Raw genomic sequence first — 24,342 nt, forward strand, 5'->3', positions numbered from 1 at the left:
TTTGAGCTTTAGTCTAAATTGAAAAACCTTGGGGTGATATTTGATTCAGGCTTAACATCCGACCCACATGTGCAGCATATTGTTAAAACATCTTTCTTTCACCTAACACACATGGCTATACTATGCCCTATGTCATCTTTACCTGTGGCTGAAATTGACCCTTTTGTCTTCTCCTGAATTGACTACTGTAATGCTCTACTCGTTGGGGTATTGAACAAACTCCAGTATGTCCAGTATGTCCACAATTCGGCAGCCAGAATCCTGACCAGGTCTAGTGCAAGTGATCACATTACTCCTATCCTGGAATTCTTGCACTGGCTTTCTGTCAAGTTTCATGTCGACTTCAAAATCCCCATGCTCACCTATAAAGCTCTGCATGGCTTGGCACCTCAGTACCTGTCTGATGTATTATTGCTCTACACCTCATCTTGCAACCTTCACTCCTCTAATTCTGGTCTCCTAACTGTCCCCCAAACCCATCTACATCTTTAGGGGTGACAGGGCCTTCTACTTTTTATGCCCCCAATCTCTGGAACTCTCTCCCCACGGATATCAGAGACTCACCTTCTCTAAACTCCTTCGAATCCAGACTCAGAACCTTCTTCTTTAGAAGAGCCGTTACTTAACTGGTTCCATTCTTTACCCCTCTGCTCCTACTGTAGCAGAGGGGTAATTAGAGTACCACCATCTAATTGTTGTTTAATTGTTGCTGTTGCTGTTGTCATTCTGTAAAGCGCTTTGAGAAGCTACCTTTAAAGGCGCTATATAAAATAAAGTTTATTATGATAATTTCTCAGTTATTAAATCTCGTTAACAAAATAAATTAATCGACGGTGAAACTGTGCCTTTTTTATATGGCAGGGCACCTCCAATCTCATCTCATTGATTGGAACACCTGACTCCAATTAGCTTTTGGAGAAGTCATTAGCCTAGAGGTTCACATACTTTCTCCAACCTAGACTGTGAATGTTTAACGATGTGTTCAATATTGAGAAGAAGTACACTTGTATGTGCATTATTAGTTTAAGCAGACTGTGTTGGTCTATTATTGTGACTTAGTTGAAGATCAGACCACATTTTTATAAGAATTAACGCAGAAATCCAGGTTATTCCAAAGAGTTCACAAACCTTTTCTTGCAACTGTATAGCACAGATGGGCTCAATCAAGTCTGTAGTTTCATTTTTTCCTAAAATTACAGTTCCAATGTCACTAATCATTACCTAAAGGAAGATGCACCAACTGGGATCTGAAGAGTGGGTAACAGAACTATACTTGATAGCATCTCGACCAATCACTAACTTGTGATGTTGTGCTTTTAAAAACTGTAAACCACCTTTTTTTTTTTGGTTAACTCACTGGCTCCTCATATTTCTACAACTGAACTGACAATATGACTTTTTCACCCATGTGACTGTAAGCAGACCGAATCAGGACTTTCAAGATGCATGGCTGTGGAAGTGAAACAAACTATGCACAAACTGCTTCTTACAGGCCTCCAGAGGAAAATTCTACATTTTGTAATATCTCTGGAAATACAGACAGTAGACAACTGATTTAGGGCTTAAACTGAAGCTAACATGTTATAGTCAATGTGTATTTTAACTGTAAAATTATTAAAATTTGTAATCTGTGAGTAAATGATCAGCCATCCGTATTACAGCCAGCCTTTTCACAGGGATGGTCTATTATGTTTGTTGTTTAATATGCATGTTTTGGTTTTATATCAATAATGTGTATATTGTATGTTTATAATTTGTAAGACTGTAAGTTACGTTTGATTGGTTCCTAAAAGTCGTCACTTATTCCCTCGCAATCTACAGTAACAATTTCTGATTTGTGTTATAGTAAACTGAAATCCCACATCACCCACAGAAGTAATGAATACAGAGAGTATATAATATGATATGCCTGTTTTTTTTCATACAAGCTTATTTTTATCAATTTGAAGATAGCAGGCAAGCAAGGTAATAAGAGTGCTTGGAATGATAAATCATTAATGGACAGAACTTTAGATGTGAAGTGAATACTCTGGGGACGTCCGGTGATGCAGTAATACAGATGATGGCATAGCTCCCGGTCATTGAGAGTAAAACCCCACAAAATTCAACTATTTTAAAAAAATGTAAACAATTTTACAATCCAAATATAAGTGGGGCAAAGTCCAAGAAAGGTCTACCGAAACAAAAAGCACAAAAATCTCCCAAAGTGAGAACATATGACGATGAACACCGCTCCTGAAATGTATTCAGGAGCTTGAAACAGTGAATGTTGACCTGAAGGACGGCATGCTCTATGCCCTGCGTGACAGAAAAAAAACTAAGCCAAACTGACTGACCTAGAGGGGAGATCTCGACATAATAACATTCGCATCTATTGTATCAAAGAAGACTCGAAGGGAACCTCGATGTACAGTTTCATAGAAAACTTTCTGAAGAAGAAGCTCTCCTTGCAAGAGGGCACTGATTTACAGATTCAAAGAGCACACAGATCCCTTATCATTTTCAACAATACAGCACGAAAGAACTCATCCTGAAGACAGCATGGGCTAAAGAAATTACTTTTAAGAACAAGGTGGTTTCTTTTAGAAACTACTCAACTCCTTGACTACTCAACAGAGGTGATCACAAAGCTCAAAGAGATCAAAAAGATTCTTAAAGCTAATAACATCCGCTTCCATACACCATATCCAGCCAAGATGCAAATCCACTGGGAGACTTATCTATTTTAATACCTAACTCTATGAACTTTGATCCCTTAAAAGAAATTAAGAATAAAAATAAATATTAGCTCAGGGGAGGTTGGAGCATAACCTTAATGTTTATGCACACCCTGGAAGTAATAGGGATTTCAAAAAGATACTCTCTGACATTCAGGCTTCTGAAACTCAGGGAACACTTATTTGTGGTGGGGATTTCAACATGGTACTTAATTATCATAAATTGGATTCAACTAACCCCAAGAGAAATCAGACTTCACACACTGGACTGCTGAAGAAAACATTTAAGGATTTAGGAGTAATAGATGTGTGGCAGGACTCTCATCCTTTAGAGAGGGGCTACACTTACTACTCTGTCCCACACTCAGCTTAGAATTAAACAAGATGAGTTAGATAGGCAATAAGTTATCTAAAAAATAATAAATCACCAGGTAGTGATGGATTTCCATCAGAGTGGTACAAGACATTAAGAAAATAAATCTCCCCTCTTCTCGTATCATCTTTCAAACGGACCCTTTAAAAAAGGGAATCACTCCTCCCTCATGGAGAGAAACAATAATCACAGTTATTCCCAAGGAGGACAAAGACAGAGAATTATTCGTCGTTCTGACCAATTTCAATTTTAAACGTGGACTATATGTTATATGCCACAATTATATCTAAAAGATTGTGGACATTTGTGTCAGAAATCAGTTAAACTGGATTTATCAGCGGACGACAAACTTAGGATTTCATTAGATAAACACTTCACAAGCTTCACTATACAAAAAAAGAACAAATTGGAACAATTCTAGTGAGCTTAGTTACAGAAAAAGCTTTTAACTCTGTGAATTGTAAATACTTATTTCAGGTATCATAGAGGTTTGTTTTCACAGAAGAGTCAGTTAAATGTTTTAAAACTCTGCACAAACCCCATAGCTAGAGTATGGGTAAATGGTGACCTCACAGGCAACACTGCTTTAGAATGGGGCACACATCAGGGATGCCCACTATCTCCCCTTTTATTTGCTCTATACATTGAACCTCTTGCCCAAGCAATTAGGTAGGAGCAGGTCATAAAGGGGATGTTTTTGAAAAGAACGGAGCATAAGGTAACACTTTATGCTGATGACGTTCTGGTATATAAAGAAGTGAATACTCTGATTAGGGTGTTTAACGCTGCCAGAGGCTAAAAATGCTGAGGGTGATTTTCTAGTAATTGTAATTACAATTAATTGTAAGTAATTGTGAGTTATGAGTGTAAGATGCAGTCTGGGGGCACATGGTGGAGGTGCCAGCAAATATTAATTGAAAAGTCAAAATCGTAGGGAAGACTGGTAGAATATGGGTGAGTCAGTAGCTGCTAGCGTGAGGGTGATTAGGTTCCATAGATGAGCAAGATGGTCTGTGAGGAAGAGTTACATCATGGTGCAAATGGACAAAATGAGAGACATTAAGGAGCAAACAAAAACAAAACACCAGCTGGGCACACCTTGATCAAGACATGCTGGTGTGAAGTAGGGTTAATAGCTTCTGTTTTAAAAGGTTTCAGATTCGTGTTAAGATTTGTATCTGTTGTAATTGTTAAAATAATGGTGAATTGTGGTTCTACTGTTTATTGCCTAATATTGCAAATTATTATACATGTGTGTTGTGTGATGTGGTTTGTGGGATTACAATAAATTGAACATGCATTTTTATTTATTTGTGGGATAGTTTGTATGTTCCAATGTACTATTGTTAAATCACACTAAATACTGCAATGAGGAAAAAAAATTTTTGAGGAACGAGGAAAATGAGGAAAAAAACTTCTTTCTCCCAATCAGAATTTCTCAAGCAGTGCTTTCTTGTATCCCAATGTGCCACACACACAAATCGCTATTCTCTCCATACTTTTCATTGGAAGACAAGTGAGAGCAACTATCCCATAGCTGTTATAGATTTCTTCCACAGAGATTGGCTGATCTGTAAATCTAAGGAAATCTGAAAAAGCAGATTAAAATGTCACATACAGTAGCTGATCTGCACAAAATCCAATGGGGTAGTTGTGGGTTTTAAATCAAAACAGGTATAAAATCTTTTATAAATAAACTCTTTACAAAAACAAATACCTGACAAACCTGAGACATCTGACAGACAATTACCCAAAACCTTTTCTTCTTCGAAATAAAGAGGTTCAAAACTACTGATTTTGTTTAATTGAGAAAAATGGTCATTAGAAGTCATGACTTTTTTCTAAGAAATTGAAAGAGTTTACACATTAAACTGTTTAAATTTCAATGGCTCTATATTTTCTGCTCAGCACAGACCCAGCACCATGTAGCATGTGACAGCACCAGATGTAGCCATTCAAAATGTGTGGTAAAACCCCATAACACGTGAATGGGGCTGCAGGTTACAGCGGCACGTCATTCATTGGCCAAAGATGATCAACAGGTGGCACTTGTGGTGCATTAGATGTTAGTGAATTGCTTCATTTAATTTCTCTACTGTGCGTGTTTAAATCAGCTTAATATGTAATATTAATATGGAATTTTAAAACTAAAGGGAACGTTTGGTAGCTGAATAACAGGAGCATAATGTCTCTGAAGGTCATAAACAATATTAAGTTAGGAATATAAATATATTATACATACTCTATATGGCTGGTTTGGTACCTAAAATTAAAAAAAAAAGACACAACAGTATTCCACCTTCTTATGAAACATTTCATGCATCACAGTCTTTAATTCGATCACTTACTGTACTTATTTTGAAAAAGTTTTGACGTGCTTGCTCTACCTTTTTTAAGTTGATATACTTTTTAAAGGTATAATGTTTTAACTTTTTATATGAATACTTGCTGCCGTTATTTCAGTAAAAAGATGCACTTTTTTATTCAAAATTTATTCATCCCGTGGGGCAATTTAACACAAGCTTTTACAACAAGCCTTAAAACTAAATCATATATATTATAATCATAATCGAGATCATAAACCATAAGGTCACTGAAACTGAACTATAATAAAGTATCTGATCATTATTAACAATATGAATTTATTAATAATAAATAATAATTTCAAACTTCTTGTATTTTGTTCAGGGTCATTTGTTTTCTCCAGTTTTCATAACCTTCGCTTACTTATTAAAACACCTATTTATGAGACATGATGTTTCAGATGTCAATAACTTTGTGAACAAATGACAGAGAGCCTTCAAACCTCATGCATTTTAAAGGCTGTGATTTGTAAAATCTAGTACCTGGTTGAATTTTTAGAAACCTTCATTTGAATAGAGTGGATCCCAGGTGTAAGGGAGTTATTACAAAGAATTACTATTCAACTGCTTTGAGCCTGTTGCTTGCTGGGATAGGCTCAAGCTCCCCTGTACTAGATACAGAGATTAGAAAATGGATGGAAACAAATGTACGTTTTCTAAATGTCTGACCATATAAAGCAGAATAATTGCTTTTTCATGACAGTACGAATTATGCTACATTTTTTATGCATCGGTCGAAGCATTCTGAAGTCTCTCAAAAATATTTTCAAAAACGTAACATAATACTGTACGGCACAATGATTTTTTTATTTTTTTAAAGAAAATCAAAAATAAGAAACAATGACGTAACGTAGCTTTAAGAGCTACAAAAACGGGTTTAGATAATTAAAAACCACTTTTTATACGAGAAAAACGGTTTATTTTTCTTCCACGTGATCAGCTACGGATCTTTGTGTAACTCCAAGTTTTATTTACTTTTTGTTTAAAGGTTTTAAACAACACGCATTTTGTACAGAAAAAATCACATTCTCATGTCTTCCCATGGTGTGAAGCAGATCACCAGGTCACTAAGAAAATAGCACACCTCCCACAGAGCTCTGTCAGAGAAGCCTGAAGTGTGTAAGGCACCAAGCGCGCATGCCTTTAAAATTTAGTTTTTGAAATTAATCAAGCAACATAAATCGTTTCTTTTAACTTCAAGTCTTTTAATGATCATTAAACATTTTATTTTTCAAACCATCGTTAAACAAAGCAGGAGTTTATTGTACTTCTTAATTACATTACACGTGGAAAGTTTATACATTTTAATTGTTTTTAATATTTGATAAATTTTAGATAAGTTACATCTATACAAATACCACAAACTATTTTTTGTATTTCTGAATGTTATGTCACACTTAGTTCAATAATTATAAGATTGTCAGGTGTTAGCATAAACTATTAGTGATCAATAATATTAAATTTCTTTAGCAGTGCCATCTTGTCTCCCGTCGTGTAATAATTGTTGCACTTCCACATCTTGTAAAAATATTAATTTACAAGACTGTTCAAAACGGCTTTGTTAAATCAGAAAATAAGTAAAATACAAAACAATAAAATTTAAAAAGACTGTCAAAAATAATTTAACATACTTTACTAACTAATCAACAATTGATAATAATGTACCGGTTTATATAAATTAAATGTATTACCTAAAGAATAGGATGGCACAGAGGTTAGCAAGCTTTTTGTATATTTTTTTTCAGAAATATAAAAGTAGCACCAGCTGTCTCAGTGGATTTCAAAATTAAATTTTGCATGAAAATCTTTGAACTACAAAGATGGCTATCTATCTTTCCATTTCTAATGGTAGCACAGAGGTTAACATTGCTATCTTACAGTGCTGGGGCCCTAGGCTCAATTTGTGGGGTACTATATTTGTGTACTTCGCATATTCTCTCTGGGTTCACATGGGTTTTCTCAGGTGATCTGAATTCCTCTCGCAGTCCAAACATACTGGTAGGTTTATTGGCTTCTGGACAAATTGGCCCTGGTGTGAATGTGTCTGCATGTCTGCCCTGTGATGGACAGGTGTTATGTCCAGGGAGCTCCCCTGTACTGGATAAAGAGATTAGAAAATAACCCACTATGAGATGGCAGCAGTTACTCACTTAAGCTAAATTTTAATGTGCTGGCTTAGGGAAACCTCCTTTCCACCTCTCGGGCACATCAGTATCCACAGCTAGTTTGTCATTTAAATAAATTGCCTCTAAATATGAACATCCTTTAATGCTGGGTCCGCAGATCAACATCAGCTACTGTATGTTTGCCCATTCCTTCTATTTATGTACATCCAACAAACAGTTCCATGCTAGCAACTACACAAAATCTAAAATAAATTTACGTTTAATGTTTTTCGATTAAAATACAATTAAAATATGTTTAATCTCATTTCAGTATCTATGGAAACATTTATTATGTCCATATGTTCTTTTTTAACAGCTTTCTGGGATTTGTTTTGTATTTCTAAGCTTTTGCAAGTGTTCCTGCATTCCTCTTTTGCACTGTCTGACCATGATTTCCTTTTTTTCCTACCTGCTCATTTTAAATTAACACCTACTCCATTTCTAAAACTTGAAAAGCTTAAGTTTTCTCTCTCTTTTGTTACTTGTCCTTCAAAGCTCTTTAAATGTGAAATTTCCAGAATTTTTACAATAACCTATGCACATTTTAAGCTGTTATTACTGATCACTGAATTGCACTTGATATGGCTTAATTCACCCTTAATTCAGCAACTGAACATCTATGGCAAGCAGAGCTAGTGCTGACTCTGGTGCAATCTTCTGCAGGTGAAATGTTACTGTTTTAACACATAAGAAATTAGATAGCTCAAATTCTTAATTACTTATTCTATGTAAACAAAAAGCAGTTGCTCTCTGAAAGTTTTTCTTGTTAATTTTGGTGACCTTAATCAAAACTGATTTGAGATGTCAAAAAGCATTTATTGTCTATTTGTATTTCTGCTCCAGAAAAAATACACATTTTCAACATTCCTCTGTTTGTCGAGATTTTAAGTCTATATTTAGGCTCAGATTTAATCTATAAATTTTACACTAATTTCTCGCAGTAAATCCTGATGTATTGCTTCCTCTTACCACAAAAATATATAAATGTATTGTAGCTAGGATTCACTTTTTTCTCTCTCCGTAATATCTCTCACCTGCTGCAATTCAGAATGGTTAAAAATGGGGACAAGTCAGACAGCCAAAATGCCAAAGAGGAATGGCTTAGGCGACATACAGAGCCGAAAGAATTTTGGTACTATCTTCTCCACTTTAAAGATACCCTCCCTGTGGAAGAATTTTCACCTCGAACTTTTGCCCACCAGCTAACAAGCAGACACAAACTAAATAACTATACAAAATGTATTTGCAAAAATAGAGATTACAAATGTTAAAAAAATGTTATATTAAAACAAACACTACAGGCACTACTCTGTGAGAAACGCTGTGCACTAACCCCCTTTCCCGAAAACTTCACGGGGGCAACGCCATGTAGCTAATTCAGAGCTGGATACAATTTTATTTTGCCTGCTGAAACTAAAAATCCAGACATTTGTCAACATATTTACTAAAATTAACTATCTCAGTAATCTCACTGTGTTAATCTCACTATGCACTGTACACTGTGCTCACTCAATCTTCACACTCCAAGTATAATAAAAAATCTAGTGTTTTCAGGTGTGAATATCTGCTGTAACTGTTAATACAATGACTAACATATTTGCGATTCTCTCACAATAAAATACTATGCAAACTATATTTACCTTTCTGATAATTGTACATATCAAGTATTAATATTAATAATAACGTAATATCCAGGCCATCTCCAGGATGCTCGGACAGAGCACGGGAAGAAGGGAGCCAGCTAGCATATGATCAACTTGCACTAGGGGAAAGTGCTCAACAAAGTTTTATATTTTTTTTATAATTTTGAAACTTGGACAGTATGCCTCAGGGACTCATTCGTAGTGTCATCAAGACCTGCAGGGTCTAATCTCCCGATGTTCCACACATGCGAATCCCATGATCCATAGATACACTGAAACAGTAGCATACACGGCAATGAACTGCAATGTGATTATATAACGTGTAAATATACTGTATATACAGTATGATATCTTAGGGTTTTGAAGCCACTACAGTACAGTAAGTGTGAAATACATTTTTCATAATCGAAATTTAAAGTTAAATTATCCTGATTACTCATTGCTGAAATTGACATTATGGCAAATTATAGATTATCTCAATGCGGATGTAAGCCTGAGAGAAGCACATTGTTTCACAAGAAGACACACTAGAATAATGAACTATTTTCCTATATTGAACTGAGTAATGTTGTTTTGTTTGTTTTGTTAAAGAGTAATGTTACTCTTTTTTAATTAATTCAATATTTAAAATACTGTAGTATACAGTTAAAAAAAATGAATAAAAGTCAGTATACAACTTAAATTCTATAATTGGAAAAAGGTTGTCGCTCAGTATTGACCAGTATTCAAAACCAGGTGTTTTCTAGTGACAGCCCATGCTTCTACATGCCACATTTAGCTTTCACTGCTATTTTTACAAAGTAGTGCAGTCCCACAACTGAGTATTTTTAAAAGGTGTGGTAAAATGCAGCACGTGCACACCAAAGTACTGCATTATCCCGTGCACATTCTGAATGGCTGGACATTACATGCTTATTATGGTTTATGTTAACTTAGTGCTTCACAAGTATTGGAATGAAATTTAAGAGTGGCAATTATCAGTCATGTAATTTTTCTACGAAATAAGAGTTTATGTTAATTTAGAAAAGTCTAGCTAATCCAGACTTAATCTAGACTGTAGCCAATAAAACCAAAGTGAGACAGATACATACAATGAGCTAGAATGACTGGGAGATAAACTACCTGAAGAGTCATCATCCACATGTTCATACTGCAGAAGTCTGTCAAGTAAAAAACTGTGGGAAAAAAAAACAAAGTTACAATGGCAGTTCTGACAATATCATTCGTTTCTGCTCAGAAACACTCCTGCAGAAAAATAACATACACAAACTCTGTTAATATAAAACTGTAAAATACACTACAATAACTGCTTCTGCCAACACTGTCATTGGAATTTGGGTGAAAAAAGATGTGCTGTAAGAATAGGAAATGGCTCACTTAAAACCCCCCTCGGGTAACTTTGTGCTCCGATGGTGCTTTTAGGAATTGCATGTCACAGCAATGAAATCTTTTTATGCTATGCAATATCTCCAAGCCAAACATAAAATTATATGCGGATAGAATGAAGATCTTTTAATTCTATGAAGCTTTGTCAAAAACAATCTCAAAACACTGACAGCCAATTGTGTAATCCTTCCTTATATTGCCATGCTACAGATGTTTTTAGAACAATAAATTATAATATTGAAAACCTAATATTGGAAGATCAATTATTAACAAATGTCTAAGAAAGAGCTGGTGTAGCTGGAACAGGGAGTTTTTTAAAGGAAAGTTGTACTAGAAGGCTGTGAGTGACACTAGCTAACTGTATTGTGGAGTTGAAGACAGTGCCACTAGTCATTCTATACCCGCAGAATAACTTCAGCTTTTCAGGTGAACCCCTAATGAATCAGAAGAATGAGTCCTAGACACTTAACAACCTGTTAAGGAAAGTTGGAACAAAGTGTTCATTACCTCTTATCACGACAAACTTTCAGCAGTTTCCTCTGTGCTCTACGTAATTCCTCCTGGAAACATTCTTGCTCCTGAAAATAAAAATCAGATTTTATGTATTTCATTTGTAATGCAGTATTTTTCTGACATTATATATGGGACCATGTTATCACTGTCTTTTAACTATAATCTTGACATTAAAGGAGCATCAGTTAACAGTTATTTTGTGCTGCATGCATATGTGAAGTTTTGGTTTGCAAAAAATGTGCATGTTCCAACCAAATGTTCAAGTAAGGTATTAAGAGACAGGGGAATTTAATATAATGTTCCATGACATTAAGAAATCTTGCTGCATAGATACAACACATGTATTCAAACAAACAAAAATAAAAGCCTTACTCACCTGATCAAGTAACCACTAAGGAGGAAAAAGGAGAACGTCGGTATCCATCTAATTAACTGACGCCTACACTGAGCATTTAATACACTTATTACACAACCAAAAATTAAAAGTAACTAGCCTTGTGTTGTCTGTTTTACTTTTCTGTGTCTATTTTTAGAAATTGTTTGCATTTACAATCCACATTACAGAGCCTTCTTTTGCGCCATTGGTCTCAGTTTGATTTTATAGGTTTAAAAGCATGTACAAGAGTGTTAAATTGGGACTGGAGTTTGGAGTTGAAAGAAGATGGCGAGTTGTGTCAGTAAGTCAGTATGAGGAGCATTGAGCAAATTAGTTTTTTCAGATTTGGGGTTGAAGGAGTGAAACTTTTTAGCTTTACCTACATCATACCCCCTTATATTACCTAGAAATAATATACAGATAAGGGGAGAACAAATGCAGGCATGTACCTACTGCTGTAAAGTCAAGAGCTTTCAGTGTCCATTGTTTCACAGTTTACTGAAAGATCAAAAAATTATAATATTGAAAATATAATATTAAAGGATCAATTATGATCAAAACATTTCATTAATAAAGAGCTGGTGTAACTGGAACAGAGAGGTTTTGAAAGGAATGTTGTACATGAAGGCAGAGAGCGACACTAGCTGATTGTTTTTTGGTGTGGAAGACAGTGCCACTAGTCATTCTATACCCGCAGAATAATTTAAGCTTTTCAGGTAGAAAAGCGAAAATAAGATATACAGGGGTTGGACAAAATAACGGAAACACCACATGAAAAGGTTTAAATTTGAAGTAACTAAATCACAATTACAAATGCAGCTCCAAAGATGAGTCATATTAGGCTGATTGCCAATTAGCAGTTTGTGTCAGCTATAAATGAGGTCTGACAATTAGCACTTTGATATGTGAGTTTTCAAAGCAATATGAGGAAACTAACAGTGCTCCAAAGAGGCCAAATAGTCGTTGCTCGAATTGCAGGTGCATCGGTCACAAAAACTTTAATGTGTCAAAATTATTTAATGTGTCAAGGGGAATAGTCTCAAAAGTAATGACAGCACATGCCAAACATGGACAAACTGCATCGGCAAAGAGGAACAGTGGTCGCAAGTCAAAGCTCAACGACAGGAAGAGATGGACACTTCACAGGATAGTGGCTAAATGCCACAAAAGTACAGCCTCAAAAACTACCACAGAATTGAATCAGCACCTCTGTGACCCAGTCTCAACAAAAACTGTACGTTGTGAGCTTCACAAAGCTGCAATTTATGGCAGGGCTGGCATTCGGAAACCGTCTGTATCCCAGGCCAACGCACAAAGACGCATAACCTGGTGTAAGGAGCACAAAACCTGGACCCCTGAGAAATGGAAAAAAGTAATATGGTCTGATAAGTCATCTTTCACCCTATTTCCTACATCCAGACAGGTTTATGTTAGGAGAAAGCCAAAGGATGCCTTCAACCCACAATGTCTGTTGCCAACTGTTAAACATGGTGGGGGATCCATAATGGTATGGGCAGCTATCTTGTGGGAGTCATTAGGTTTGATGATTGCTCTGCATGGTTGTATAACAACCAAGGAATATGAGGCCATTTTACAGGACCAGGTGCACCCTATGGTGCAAACACTGTTCCCTCATGATTTTCCCATATTCCAGGATGATAATGCCCCATACACACTGCTAAACAAATTCAAAAGTGGTTTCACGAACACCAGGATGAAGTCAAACGCCTTCCATGGCCTCCCCAATCACTAGATCTAAAAATTATTGAACCTTTATGGGAAGTACTGGAGCACAGAGTGCAATGAAGATTTCCACCTCCTTCATCCCTCAAAGAACAGGCTTTTCTTCTTGAAGAATGGTGCAATATAAGACCACTCACAGTTCAGGACTTATATCGCAGCATTCCAAGAAGGACTGAAGCTGTTCTGAAGGCAAAGGGTGGCCCTACTCCTTATTAGGTCCTTAATATTAATATATTGTTAGTTTTTTTCTGTTATTTTGTCCACTCCCTGTATGTTCCCTGGGCATCAGTCAACCTGTCATGATGGCTATTGAATACATGCACAAATAGAATGTTTGAAAACTGCAAAAATGTTGACATGTGTTGAATAATGTGCAAGAGATACAGCAAAATCTTGTTTGTGATTGGCTAAATCTGAATAAGGCTGTTATACTGCATCTCACTGATTCAATTTCCTCATGTTTTGAAGCACTCTATGATGCCAAAGGACAAGTTAAAAGTACAGACCATGTTAAGTTAATTATTTTTCCCTGCATTGTTAAAGTAAAGGCAGCTCATAATCAAGAGTATATGTTTTATAATTGAAACATACTCTGAAGTCATCTCTATTTCTTCACTTTTACTATAAAATGCTTACTCACATAAACCAAGAACTTCAACTTCCTTTTCAGGTTCTTGTACTTTTTCTTATAGTCGGTTTCAATATCCGGCTGCCCATTCATCTTACCTGAAGGGCAAAACAAACATTTCAGAGAGAACACACAGAAATTGGAAAGACATGAAAGAAATTACAGTCTCTTAGAATTGAGCACAAACTGGGTAAAGCGAATCCTGCATCTAATACTTCATGTTATAGACATCTACACAGCTGCACTGATAACAATTTACACCATATATCTTACATGAACCAATTTATAAGAAAGTCTTAAAACTTCCATCAATAATTAAGTTTCAATTAACCCTGAGCAGACTATCAAAACAGTAAAGTTTGTTGGAGATGGAAAGTACTATGTCAGTACAAATGCTAGCAGTAAAGATAGTCCATATACTTTAAAAAAGGCTGAGTTTTTTTTGCGCCTCTAAAGTGAAACAAACACTGCACTTGAGCATTAACTACTACGCAGTCTTATTTTTCTGCTCTGATGCCCTGATTTGAATTCCCAGGCTACTACTATAGAGTTTGTATGTTTTCCATGTGTTTGCATAGGTTTACTCCAGGTGCTCCATTTTCCTCCCACAGCCCAAAAACATTTTAGCAGGTTAAATGGCTTCTGGGAAAATTGGCCCTGGTGATAGTGTGTGTCTGTGTGCAATGGACTGGCATCCTGTCCAGGGTTTATCCTGCTTTGCACCCATTGCTTGCAAAGATAGGCTCTGGCTGTCCTACAACATTTTATTGGATAAAGTGGTTAGAAAATGGGTGGACTGATCTAAAAATATAACAGCAGGGCATGAAATTCATTTTTAAAAATAAGAGGGAATTACCCCCCTTTAAATGAAGCTCATGTGAGGGATTCCAGCATCTTTGGGGGACCAATAGTAGACTAATGAAACAACTGTATCAAAACAATTAATACACAACCTCAGCTTCATAACTTCACTGCAAAAACAGTCCTACATTATTGCTGACCCGTGTTTCGTTGCCAACCTCCTCACCACTGAAGGTACAAGAACTAAAACTATTGATCTTCTCCTGTTTTCTCTTCCTCACTAATGCTTACTCCTCTCCATCTGCCTCAGGTGTTCTCTTTTTAAACTATATATATTATTGTCCTTCTCCTCAGTTTTTCTCTTTCTCATTGATACTTTCTCTTCTCCATCTGCCTTTCTCTTCCATCTTCTCAATCAGGTGTTCTCTGTCTAAACTAAATACTTTATTGTTCTTCTCCTCAGTCTCTCTCAGTTTTTCTCTATCCTCTCTCCTCCTCTTCATTTCTTTCCACTTTATACCTGCACTGTTGAAATTAAACTGTCCTCACAGAGGCCCAAGCTCTGAAATAAGCATTAAATTTGTGACATTTGTATTGTTCAGTGAATTTCTGAACTTTGTTTTTAAGTCTATTTTGTGCACTGAATCACATGACACACTTGCATCTGATATGACCATGTCTATTTGAAGTAGCTTCTCCATTTCAGTGAACACACCACTATTCACACTCAACACGGTCTCTGTAAACTGTTAAAACAATAATGAAGCATATGAATCACTGGAGACCATAACTTGCTTCAGCATCGTGAATTCTGACCTAGCTTCCTCTGTACTTACAATAAACTAAAAGTGTTTCAGCAGGTGTTCATGTTTCTCTTTAAGTCTTAAATTTCCAGTAGACTGTTTGGCAGCTAAGGCTTTATTTGGTTCCAAAACAGTAAGCAAGGACAGAAGATCCATAGTTTCAGCAGGGAATCATCTATTAATTTTGTCAATGAAACAACCCATGTATCTGCTTTTCATTTTGTCAAACACAGGTCTTTGTATGACAATAAAATTCTCTTTAAAGGAACTGAAAAAGTCCTGCCCTGAAGGACCAGGATGGACTAATATCTCTCTCAGTGCCTCTTTAGTACTCTGAACCATAGGTTGGATTGTGGAGAAGTCTTTCCTTGAAAATGCTTTGAGAGAAGGACTACATGCACCAGTACATCTTTCATTAAGTGACAGAGGGCCACAAAATTGAATTGTCTGACATCAATAAAAAGACCTTTGGCTTTATCAGAGTCCTGAGTGCCAGAGAAAGCCATGTGTTCTAGCTCATCTCTCATCATACAACTGACACTGCATTTTGAATTGACAACCACCTGTACGCGGCAGAGTAAACTTCAGAGTTGGTTCCTCCAATTGTTTCTGCAACTCATGAAGCTTGTTGCTTCTTATAGCGGAGTTGCTGAAAAAAAAAACTGCCCCTAAGTCTTCCTGGAACTTTTTCACTTGTTCCACAGATCTGGCTGCATCACTAGCAGAAAAGGCACGCCAGTGAGCTGTGCAGTGCAATCAAGTCTGAAATGAGTTCTTCCCAGAGTTTTTGAACAACTCCTTGGCTTCGTCCTGATATAACAACAGCTCCAGCTGTGCATACTGCAAAAAGTTTCCTTCCAATTTAATGATTATATTTATGCTCATCTGTTGCTCTATATCCTAAACAATGGTTTCTGTCCTTCGATCTGCATTTCAAAGTTTCTAAAAAACTGTTTTTCCTTTGTTTCCATGTATGTACCTTACATAAGTAATTCAGGTGGGTAGCTGCATCAGCATGCGTAGGCTGCAAATGAACTGCTACTTACTGTTAATTATATCAGTGGACTCATCCAATATTAAGGCAAATATGGGACTTGTCCCTACAACAGCATCTAACTTTTCTGTGTGCTTGCGATAGCTTGATGCATTTCTAACAAACTTTTGTCATTCAGACAGCTTCTTGAGAGGGAACACTGGCGTGTTTAGCTGCCGCCCCTCTCACCAGTTTTTCATTGTTTATTTACTTATTTATTTTTCTTCTCAGCAACACTGGTTTCTAATTATTTATTTTTCAACCACTTCACATTATCCGCTTCATGTTGCAATTTACAAATGCGACTTCCACTTGCATTGTGAAATTGCAAAACTGAAGACTTTCTCCACCTGCTACTGCCTTCCTCTGGATTTCCTTCCTAACTTCTTCAACTAAAACAAAACTACTTCATGGTAAAAGACACATTTGTTTATTGCCATATTACTGGGATTTTACAACCGAGTCGCTACATCCATCACAGCACAAGACGCCGTTTCTTTCATTCGTCTGCCAGCGGAGTCTCTATCCCTGCCTTTCGGCGCACGACCATAAGTCCACCTGTACTGGCACCAACCTCAAAAATCTTCTCTTACTACAACACCTGGAGCGCACTCCGCTTCCCCCTGCATCCCCGTGACTGGCCAGATCAGTGCTACTCAATTCCCACTCCATAAACAACAAGGCTCTTCTTTTATGTGACATTATCAAAGAGAAAAAAACTGGACCTTCTGTGCTTAACCGAAACCTGGCACAGACAAAACGAGGGACTGCTGTTTAACCAACTAGTCCCTCCTGGGTATGGTTTCTTTGACCTTCTGCGTCTCTCAGGCAGAGGCGGGGGCATCATTGTAATTTACAACCTTTTTTACAATTTAAGTCCCATTACTATACCTCCACCCTCTTCTTTTAAGTGCCCTGTTTTAAATGTCTCTATTCCCCAACCTACTATCATTGCCACAGCTTATAGACCACCCAAACCCAGTGAAGCCTTCTTAGGTGAGTTTGCTGACTTTCTCTCATTTTTATGCCTTAAGTTTAAAAGGATCCTTATTCTACGGGACTTTAATATACACATCGACTGAAGATCTTCTAATCTGGTTAAAGACTTCCATTCTCTACTGGGATGCTTTGATCTTACTCAGTTTGTTTGTACCCCTACACATAACAAAGGACACACCCTAGATTTAATGATTGCCAATGACTCTTTTGTCTCCCACTGCTCTTCCCTTGATCTAGGCCTCTCTGACTACTTAGTTATTCTTTTCCATCTGGAATTACCTGTTTCTAACACTTCCCCCTCACACTCTGTAAATTTCCGCATCTGGCGATTAATTGATCACCCAAGGTTTGCAAATTCTGTTCTGTCCTCCTTATCTTGTTTCTCTACCTTTGACCCTCTAGAGGACAAAATACAATTACTTGACAGTGCTCTTTTATTTAAATGATTTAAACCGGCAACCTTCTAGCCACAGGCACAGATCCTTAGCCACAGAGCCACCGCTCCACCCCAAAATTCAGCAAGACTACAAAAACCTCTCAATTATTCTCATTCTGCCTTGCAAACTCAAATTAAAGCATATTTAAATTGTTTAAATGGGATTTTTTTCCACTCCTGTAGAAGTAATTCTGAAAATCTGAAAATTACTTAATTGATAAGTATTCACCCCCTTTGTTTTAACAACCTAATTGGGAGAGGTATTCTATTATCTTGAGAGATCCCACTAAATACGTTAACAAGGTACTCCTGTGTTCATGTCAAATCCACCTGTGTTCAACTGCTTGATCGCACAACAAATACCACTGACTTTGTGAGGTCTCACAACTAAAACAGCAGATCAGATCAGTCCTGCTATCCATGAAGACCAAGGAGCTGCCCTTGGAACTTCGAGATTAAGTTCTTAGGAGGAAAAAAGCAGGTTATAAAAAAACTGACAAAGCTTTGAACCTTCCTAGGAGCACCGTGAAGTCCGCTGTAATAAAATGGAAAAAACATGGCACAACCCAGACACTACTAAGATCAGGCAACAAAATAAAAGAACTCAATATGGACTTCAGGAGACCCAGAGGGGTCTGTAGATCTCCACAGACTTGGCTTGGTCTCACAATACTGTAGCCAGCCTGAAAATGGCACAACAGCACCTGCACTTTCTGCGGCGCTTAAAGAAATGCAGTATGGGGAAGCAGCTGCTCACAAACATTTACCACAGCACCATAGGGTTTGTCCTCACTCGTGATGTCACTGTATGGTACAGCAATACTACCATCCACGACAAAAGTGCACTACAAACGGGTATTAAAGGCACAGGGACTGTAGGATGTGATTTACCATCAATCAGTGACATTCCCATCTGCTGTTACAATAAAGCCCAATCCATCATCCAAGATCCCAACCATACCTGCCAAAAAAGGTTCTCCCCCCAGCGCTCAAGCAAGCAGCACTGCACCATTAAAGCATGGACTACTAGACTTAAGAACAGTCTCTACCCTCCTGCATCCTAAACAGCTAAGCGCAATGTCTCAAAACTCAATGCGCTTCTACACTATGCATTTTTGCATGGACTACCATGTTTTTTTTCACTACCACATATTTATTATTCTGGTTGTTATTATTTATTATGTTTGTAATGTACTGTTTACAATGTGTAGTGTTTTCTATTGTACTGTGTCTTCTGCTGTCAGCTTCCCTTTTTTACACTGTGCTGTTGGTTTTCAGTCCAGCTGAATTCTAAATTATTTTTCCACATAATATAGTATTTTTCAATTGAATAAAATGGTTACGAGTACTGTAACGTCAATTAAAAAACTACTACAGTAGATTAACCTCCACATGGCATTAAACAGATATGTGTAAATGAGCAAATCTCTGATTCAGGGTTTCGTTCATTTGTGTTCTATGAATGTGCAGCTGTCTTATTGTTAATTTGTTTACAAATACTGAAATGCATTCACTGAATCCCGGAAGGGCAGATAACACAAACAGTATTTCATTTCACAGTATATGCACTGCGTTATCTATCAAACTCGCATTAAAATGGCGATAGTGCTGCAGCGAATAGAATTTATAATCTAATCGCTGTATTATAGATTCTTTAAACTATTGCGACCCATAGAAATTTGAATTTCTATTAGTTGAACACATTAATACTGCAACTATTGGTACACTAAATGCAATCACATTTTAGGCAACTCTGTATGTTCACAATAAAAGCATCTTCGCATAAATTCCGCGCACGCTACGACACCTCACAAGAAGTTAACTTCCTACTTTCATTTATTTTGTAAACATGATAGAAATTTAAAATAACAGCAGTAACGAACGCTACGAACAGATACAAACCACAAAAAAACATAGAATAAACCTTCCTGTGATTTTCTGTATTTATCTTAATAAAACCTACCATAAAACTGCAGCAGAGACGAGTCAATCGCTTCCAGTATCTTTCGATTGACTTAGCGGAAGTATCACTAAAAGAGAGTTATGGGAAAAGTAGTTTGAAACTTTCAAAATACATTAAGTCCAAATCTGTAGTAGCGTGAACTAGTGACGTGGCACGACGAGAACGACCCGGAAGTGTTTGCAAGCGGCCGAAATTCAAAGTTTGAGTCCTTCGGCCACTGCGGTGGCTTTGAAGAGTATAGCAACATTAAGCGAAGCAACAAGCCGCAAAAACACCTGCTTTGTTATTTCTTCCCGGTTACTTGTAATTCCTTTAACATTCTGCTAAATTTTTAAGGGCATTTTAATTGTACATCACCTCCACTGGTCCTCAAGTTTGACTAATCTTATTACAATTTTTAAAATTCATTTTGCAGGACGTTTATTCTACAGTATTTCTGTAAATTGGCATTCCTATATTTTGTTTCTTATAAATATGTTTTTTTTCCATTCAATGAAAACCTTTTTGAGGTGCAAGCTTTTAAGGGAGCTGTATCAAATATCTGTTTATTGTAATTAAAAACAGATAATTTTTTACATTTTAATACAATCAAAATTTTTAACTATAACTGGGGACAAAAACATATTTTAAGCATCATCATAGTGGTTAAACATACGATATTGATACACTAAGCCAATAGCAAATCACTTTTCTTCATTCAGTTTTAAGTCTTGACTAATACTGTTAGTCTGTGTAGATCACCTCTAGCCAAACTGTGGTGCAGATCTGGATGGAGAAAGGTCCCATTTCCAATCAAACTTAAATCTATGCCTCTCCAAAAGTGGGTGGAATCTATTGCACAGACCTAGCTAATAGAAAATCACATTATTTTTACAGATAAGTGTCTCTGCCAATGTTGCTGGGGTTTATACAACACTTCCTGTTCCCCGACTAGGACTGGACAATGCTAGACAGGGAAAAGTCACACTTCTGACCAAACAGAAATTTGTGCCTCTCCAGGTGTAGCTGAAATCGATCATCCAGACCCACAGCTAATAGAAAATCACCATGGTTTTGTCAGATAAGTAAATGTAAATGTATGATGTACTCCAATATTCTAAGCTTCCCTACCAATCTGTTTGTCTGAACAGTGTTAAATGTTGACAAAAAGTCAGCGAAAAGCATGTGCACATAGAATGATGGAGTTTAAGTGCTTGCACACTTAATTTAACAATTTCACAAAAACTCCTCAGTTCACTCTGTATGCAAACTCTTAGGGGTCCTTGAGTACTCAGGTTGCTTAAAGAAAATGGAACAAAACTATTCATTCAAACCATTTCATTATGACTGCAGTTAATGCTACTTAGACAGAAATCTTTTAATCAAACTGGTTTTGTTTTTTTTAGGAGAAAGTATAATCGAGGATGTATTCCATGAAACTGTAAATGTGTCCAGTCAATTTTGAGAAAGTTCACAGAATACAGGACTCAGTTGTTTAAGATATTTATGTAAAGTACTGTATTACCTTCCAGTTTGTCAGAGCCCATTGTTTTTTTGAGTGTTTGTGAAAACACGTGGTCCATTTGTTCAGACTTCATAGCAAAGGCACTAATTACATGGATATAAATGGGTTCAGCTGGTTCACTACTCTCCAACCAGGTAAAAAAAATACAACAAAAAAAGTTAATTTATTGTATTTGGTGGGGTGTGCGCTCAAGCAAGCTATTACAGTTTTTCACAGTTGCTAACAAGAGTTTTTCAATACTGAGTTCACTTTTTCAAAACTCTTTACACGGTTAACAGAACAGCCCTCTACGTGGACCAAACCATGAATGATTTTTTCATTGCTTAGACACAAAATGCATTCAGTGAACATAGTTTTCAAAATTCTTCAATTCACTTCTCACTCAAGCTCCACTACCAGCAAAATTTTAACAGTCCAATTTGCACATGCTCGCATACTCTGTCTCAAACTGATAACACTAAATTTCAGAACCTAACATATACAGTAAAATCCAAGAGGATAGCAATTTGCTAGGTCGCAAATGTATTTGAACATATTCTAAGTCCACAGCAAAGTTTTTGATTAAGGTTACTGAGACAAACTGCTGATTGAAGTTATGTATATAGACTAAATTCCCATTTCCTACCCAGGTGCGGAGAGATTTTCAATTCCATGACCATCTTATAAAAAGAGGAAATCTTTGGAATGATTTTGCTTAACATGGACCTAGCAAGAAATGCAAGAGGGGGTGAAAGACAAATGGCAGGACGATGGAGAGGAATAGGGAGTGGAGTTTGAATGCGTGTTGGCATTCGGCACAGAGGAAGACCATAAGCTGTTATGCCTGATGAGATAAGAGCTACCATAACAGACCATGTCATAAAGCATGGTTTGTCATTCAGAGAGGCTGGTCTTAGAGGTCAGCCAAATCTCAATCATTCAACTGTCACATCTATAGTAAGAACTTTCAAACGAACCAGCAGGTAAGTTATCCATTTTACAAAGACTTTGTATCTCAGAATTCCGACTTTATATCTCAGAATTGCGACTTTATATCTCACATTTGCGACTTTTTATCTCACATTTGCGACTTCGAAATAACCCAGATTTCATTGTCTGTGCTTTTGTTATTGTAACGGATTTGGGTTCAAGGGCTTGTGCCCTCACCGCTACCACCCTAGTTCGTGCCTCAAACCAGGGTCTTGCCAGCTTAATTCTGAGTTTTAAAGTCACAGTTTTGAGTTTTAAGTCGTAATTCTGAGATTTAAAATTGCAATTCCGAGATACAAAGTCACAATTGCAAGATACCATTGCACGTTTTTTTTTTTACTCCCTGGCGGAAACAGGCTTCCATACTTATCTGCTTTAGTAATCCGCAAGCTTGCATTTTTTCCCGTTTCCGTTTCAGGAGTCTGTCTCAGAAGTTAAAATAAGTTTTTATTTCATGCACATGGGAGTGAAACAGAGATGCTCGGTGTATTTTTCTTAAATTATCCTAGAACAGTCCTTAAATATTCTTCTGTTATCAATTTAGCTTTCCTGCGCTCACATGATTTCCAGTGTTCCAAAACCATGCACATTCTCCTACCTCCCTATTTGCTGGAGATAACTTTTTTTAAATACAATTGGCCACTTTCGTTCATAGCACGCATTCCTATACAATGGTATAGAATTAAATAGTAGCTCTTGTGTTCACTCAAGTATTAGTGCACGCTGTAGAGTAGTACGTAAGCTGTGTATTTGACACATACTAATTTGATTAAAATAGAAAAAAATAAAAACTGTCCCAATTTTTCAGTGCACACAACAACGTCCCAGGTTCATCTGGCGTACAGCCTGGGGGCGATCCGCGTACCACTTAGTTTGTACCATAGTTTGAGAACTACAGATCTACTGTAATGCCACCTGTCTTTAGTGTTTTACAGGTCACTGTGCTATGAAGGACAAAGTATTCTTTTTGCAAGAAAAAAGGTGCTTGTGTTTCGATAGGATTATTTTATTTTGAGACAAGTTTGCAGTATTTTGATAGCTTTAGTGCATTTTGGGCATGAAATGAACAGTTATGCCAAGCTTTGTGTTGGTGTAATTTGTGAAAAGATTTGAAAAAGTGAACTTGATATTGAAAAACACTTGTTAGTAATTGTAAAATATTGTAATATCCATTTAATTCACTTTAGTAGCCATAGTTACTTTAGAGTGCATGAATATTGATTATTTTGATGAGACTGATGAAGAATATTACTAATATCCCTGTTTTTATGTATTGTTCTGCAGTTATAACAAGTCTTTGGCAGAGACTGAATATTTTTTGACAGGTAAACAACTTAATTGCCTGGCTGAGATACCCAATTTGCAACAGGGTGTGTCAGTGTAACAATAGTTAATTTAATAAGTTTAAAATAGAAATGCCAGTCTACGTGATGTTCCTTTCGTGGGGTAATGAATTTCAAGTATAGACTCCATGAATGGAAAAAAAGGAGCCTTCACAATAACTTGGATAAAATTGTGTAAACCCCAAGATCAGGAAATGGGTGTAAGAACTTTATAAATCTGTGATCATGGTGAAATAAATCATCAATAAGTAGAAGGCTTCCAGCCAGTACCTGGATCACACTGTTCCTCTAAAGTAAACATATGGGTTGTAAGGGTTTTGTGAATTTACTGGGACAATCAGTACCTGGATGGGAGACCTCCTGGGAAAAACTAGGTTGCTGCTGGAAGAGGTGTTAGTGGGGCCAGCAGGGGGCACTCACCCTGTGGTCCATGTGGGTCCTAATGCCCCAGTATAGTGATGGGGACACTATACTGTAAACAGGTGCCGTCCTTCGGATGAGACGTAAAACCGAGGTCCTGACTCTCTGTGGTCATTAAAAATCCCAGGGCGCTTCTCGAAAAGAGTAGGGGTGTAACCCCGGTG

The 24,342-nt window shown here is 36.9% G+C and overlaps 1 protein-coding gene across 3 annotated transcripts in view; it reads right to left on the reverse strand.

The window, feature by feature from the left end:
• The window catches only part of ino80e (INO80 complex subunit E), a 41,155-nt gene extending 21,060 nt beyond the window's left edge, over positions 1 to 20,095 (reverse strand). For 2 of the 3 annotated variants that reach the window (XM_088607403.1, XM_088607385.1), the window contains exons 1-5: positions 19,943 to 20,095; positions 13,920 to 14,005; positions 11,537 to 11,551; positions 11,155 to 11,225; positions 10,384 to 10,436 (exon numbers count right to left, since the gene is read on the reverse strand). In XM_088607403.1, the coding sequence (XP_088463529.1) occupies positions 10,384 to 10,436; positions 11,155 to 11,225; positions 11,537 to 11,551; positions 13,920 to 14,000 (220 nt within the window). In that variant the 5' untranslated portion in view covers positions 14,001 to 14,005; positions 19,943 to 20,095. The remainder of the gene's footprint in view (positions 1 to 10,383; positions 10,437 to 11,154; positions 11,226 to 11,536; positions 11,552 to 13,919; positions 14,006 to 19,942) is intronic. The other variant, XM_088607394.1, reaches the window with a different exon arrangement.
• Between the last annotated feature and the right edge of the window lie 4,247 nt (positions 20,096 to 24,342).

This window comes from Lepisosteus platostomus, chromosome 2, assembly GCF_059453375.1.
Source record: "Lepisosteus platostomus isolate fLepPlt1 chromosome 2, fLepPlt1.hap1, whole genome shotgun sequence".
NCBI classification, from domain to species: domain Eukaryota; kingdom Metazoa; phylum Chordata; class Actinopteri; order Semionotiformes; family Lepisosteidae; genus Lepisosteus; species Lepisosteus platostomus.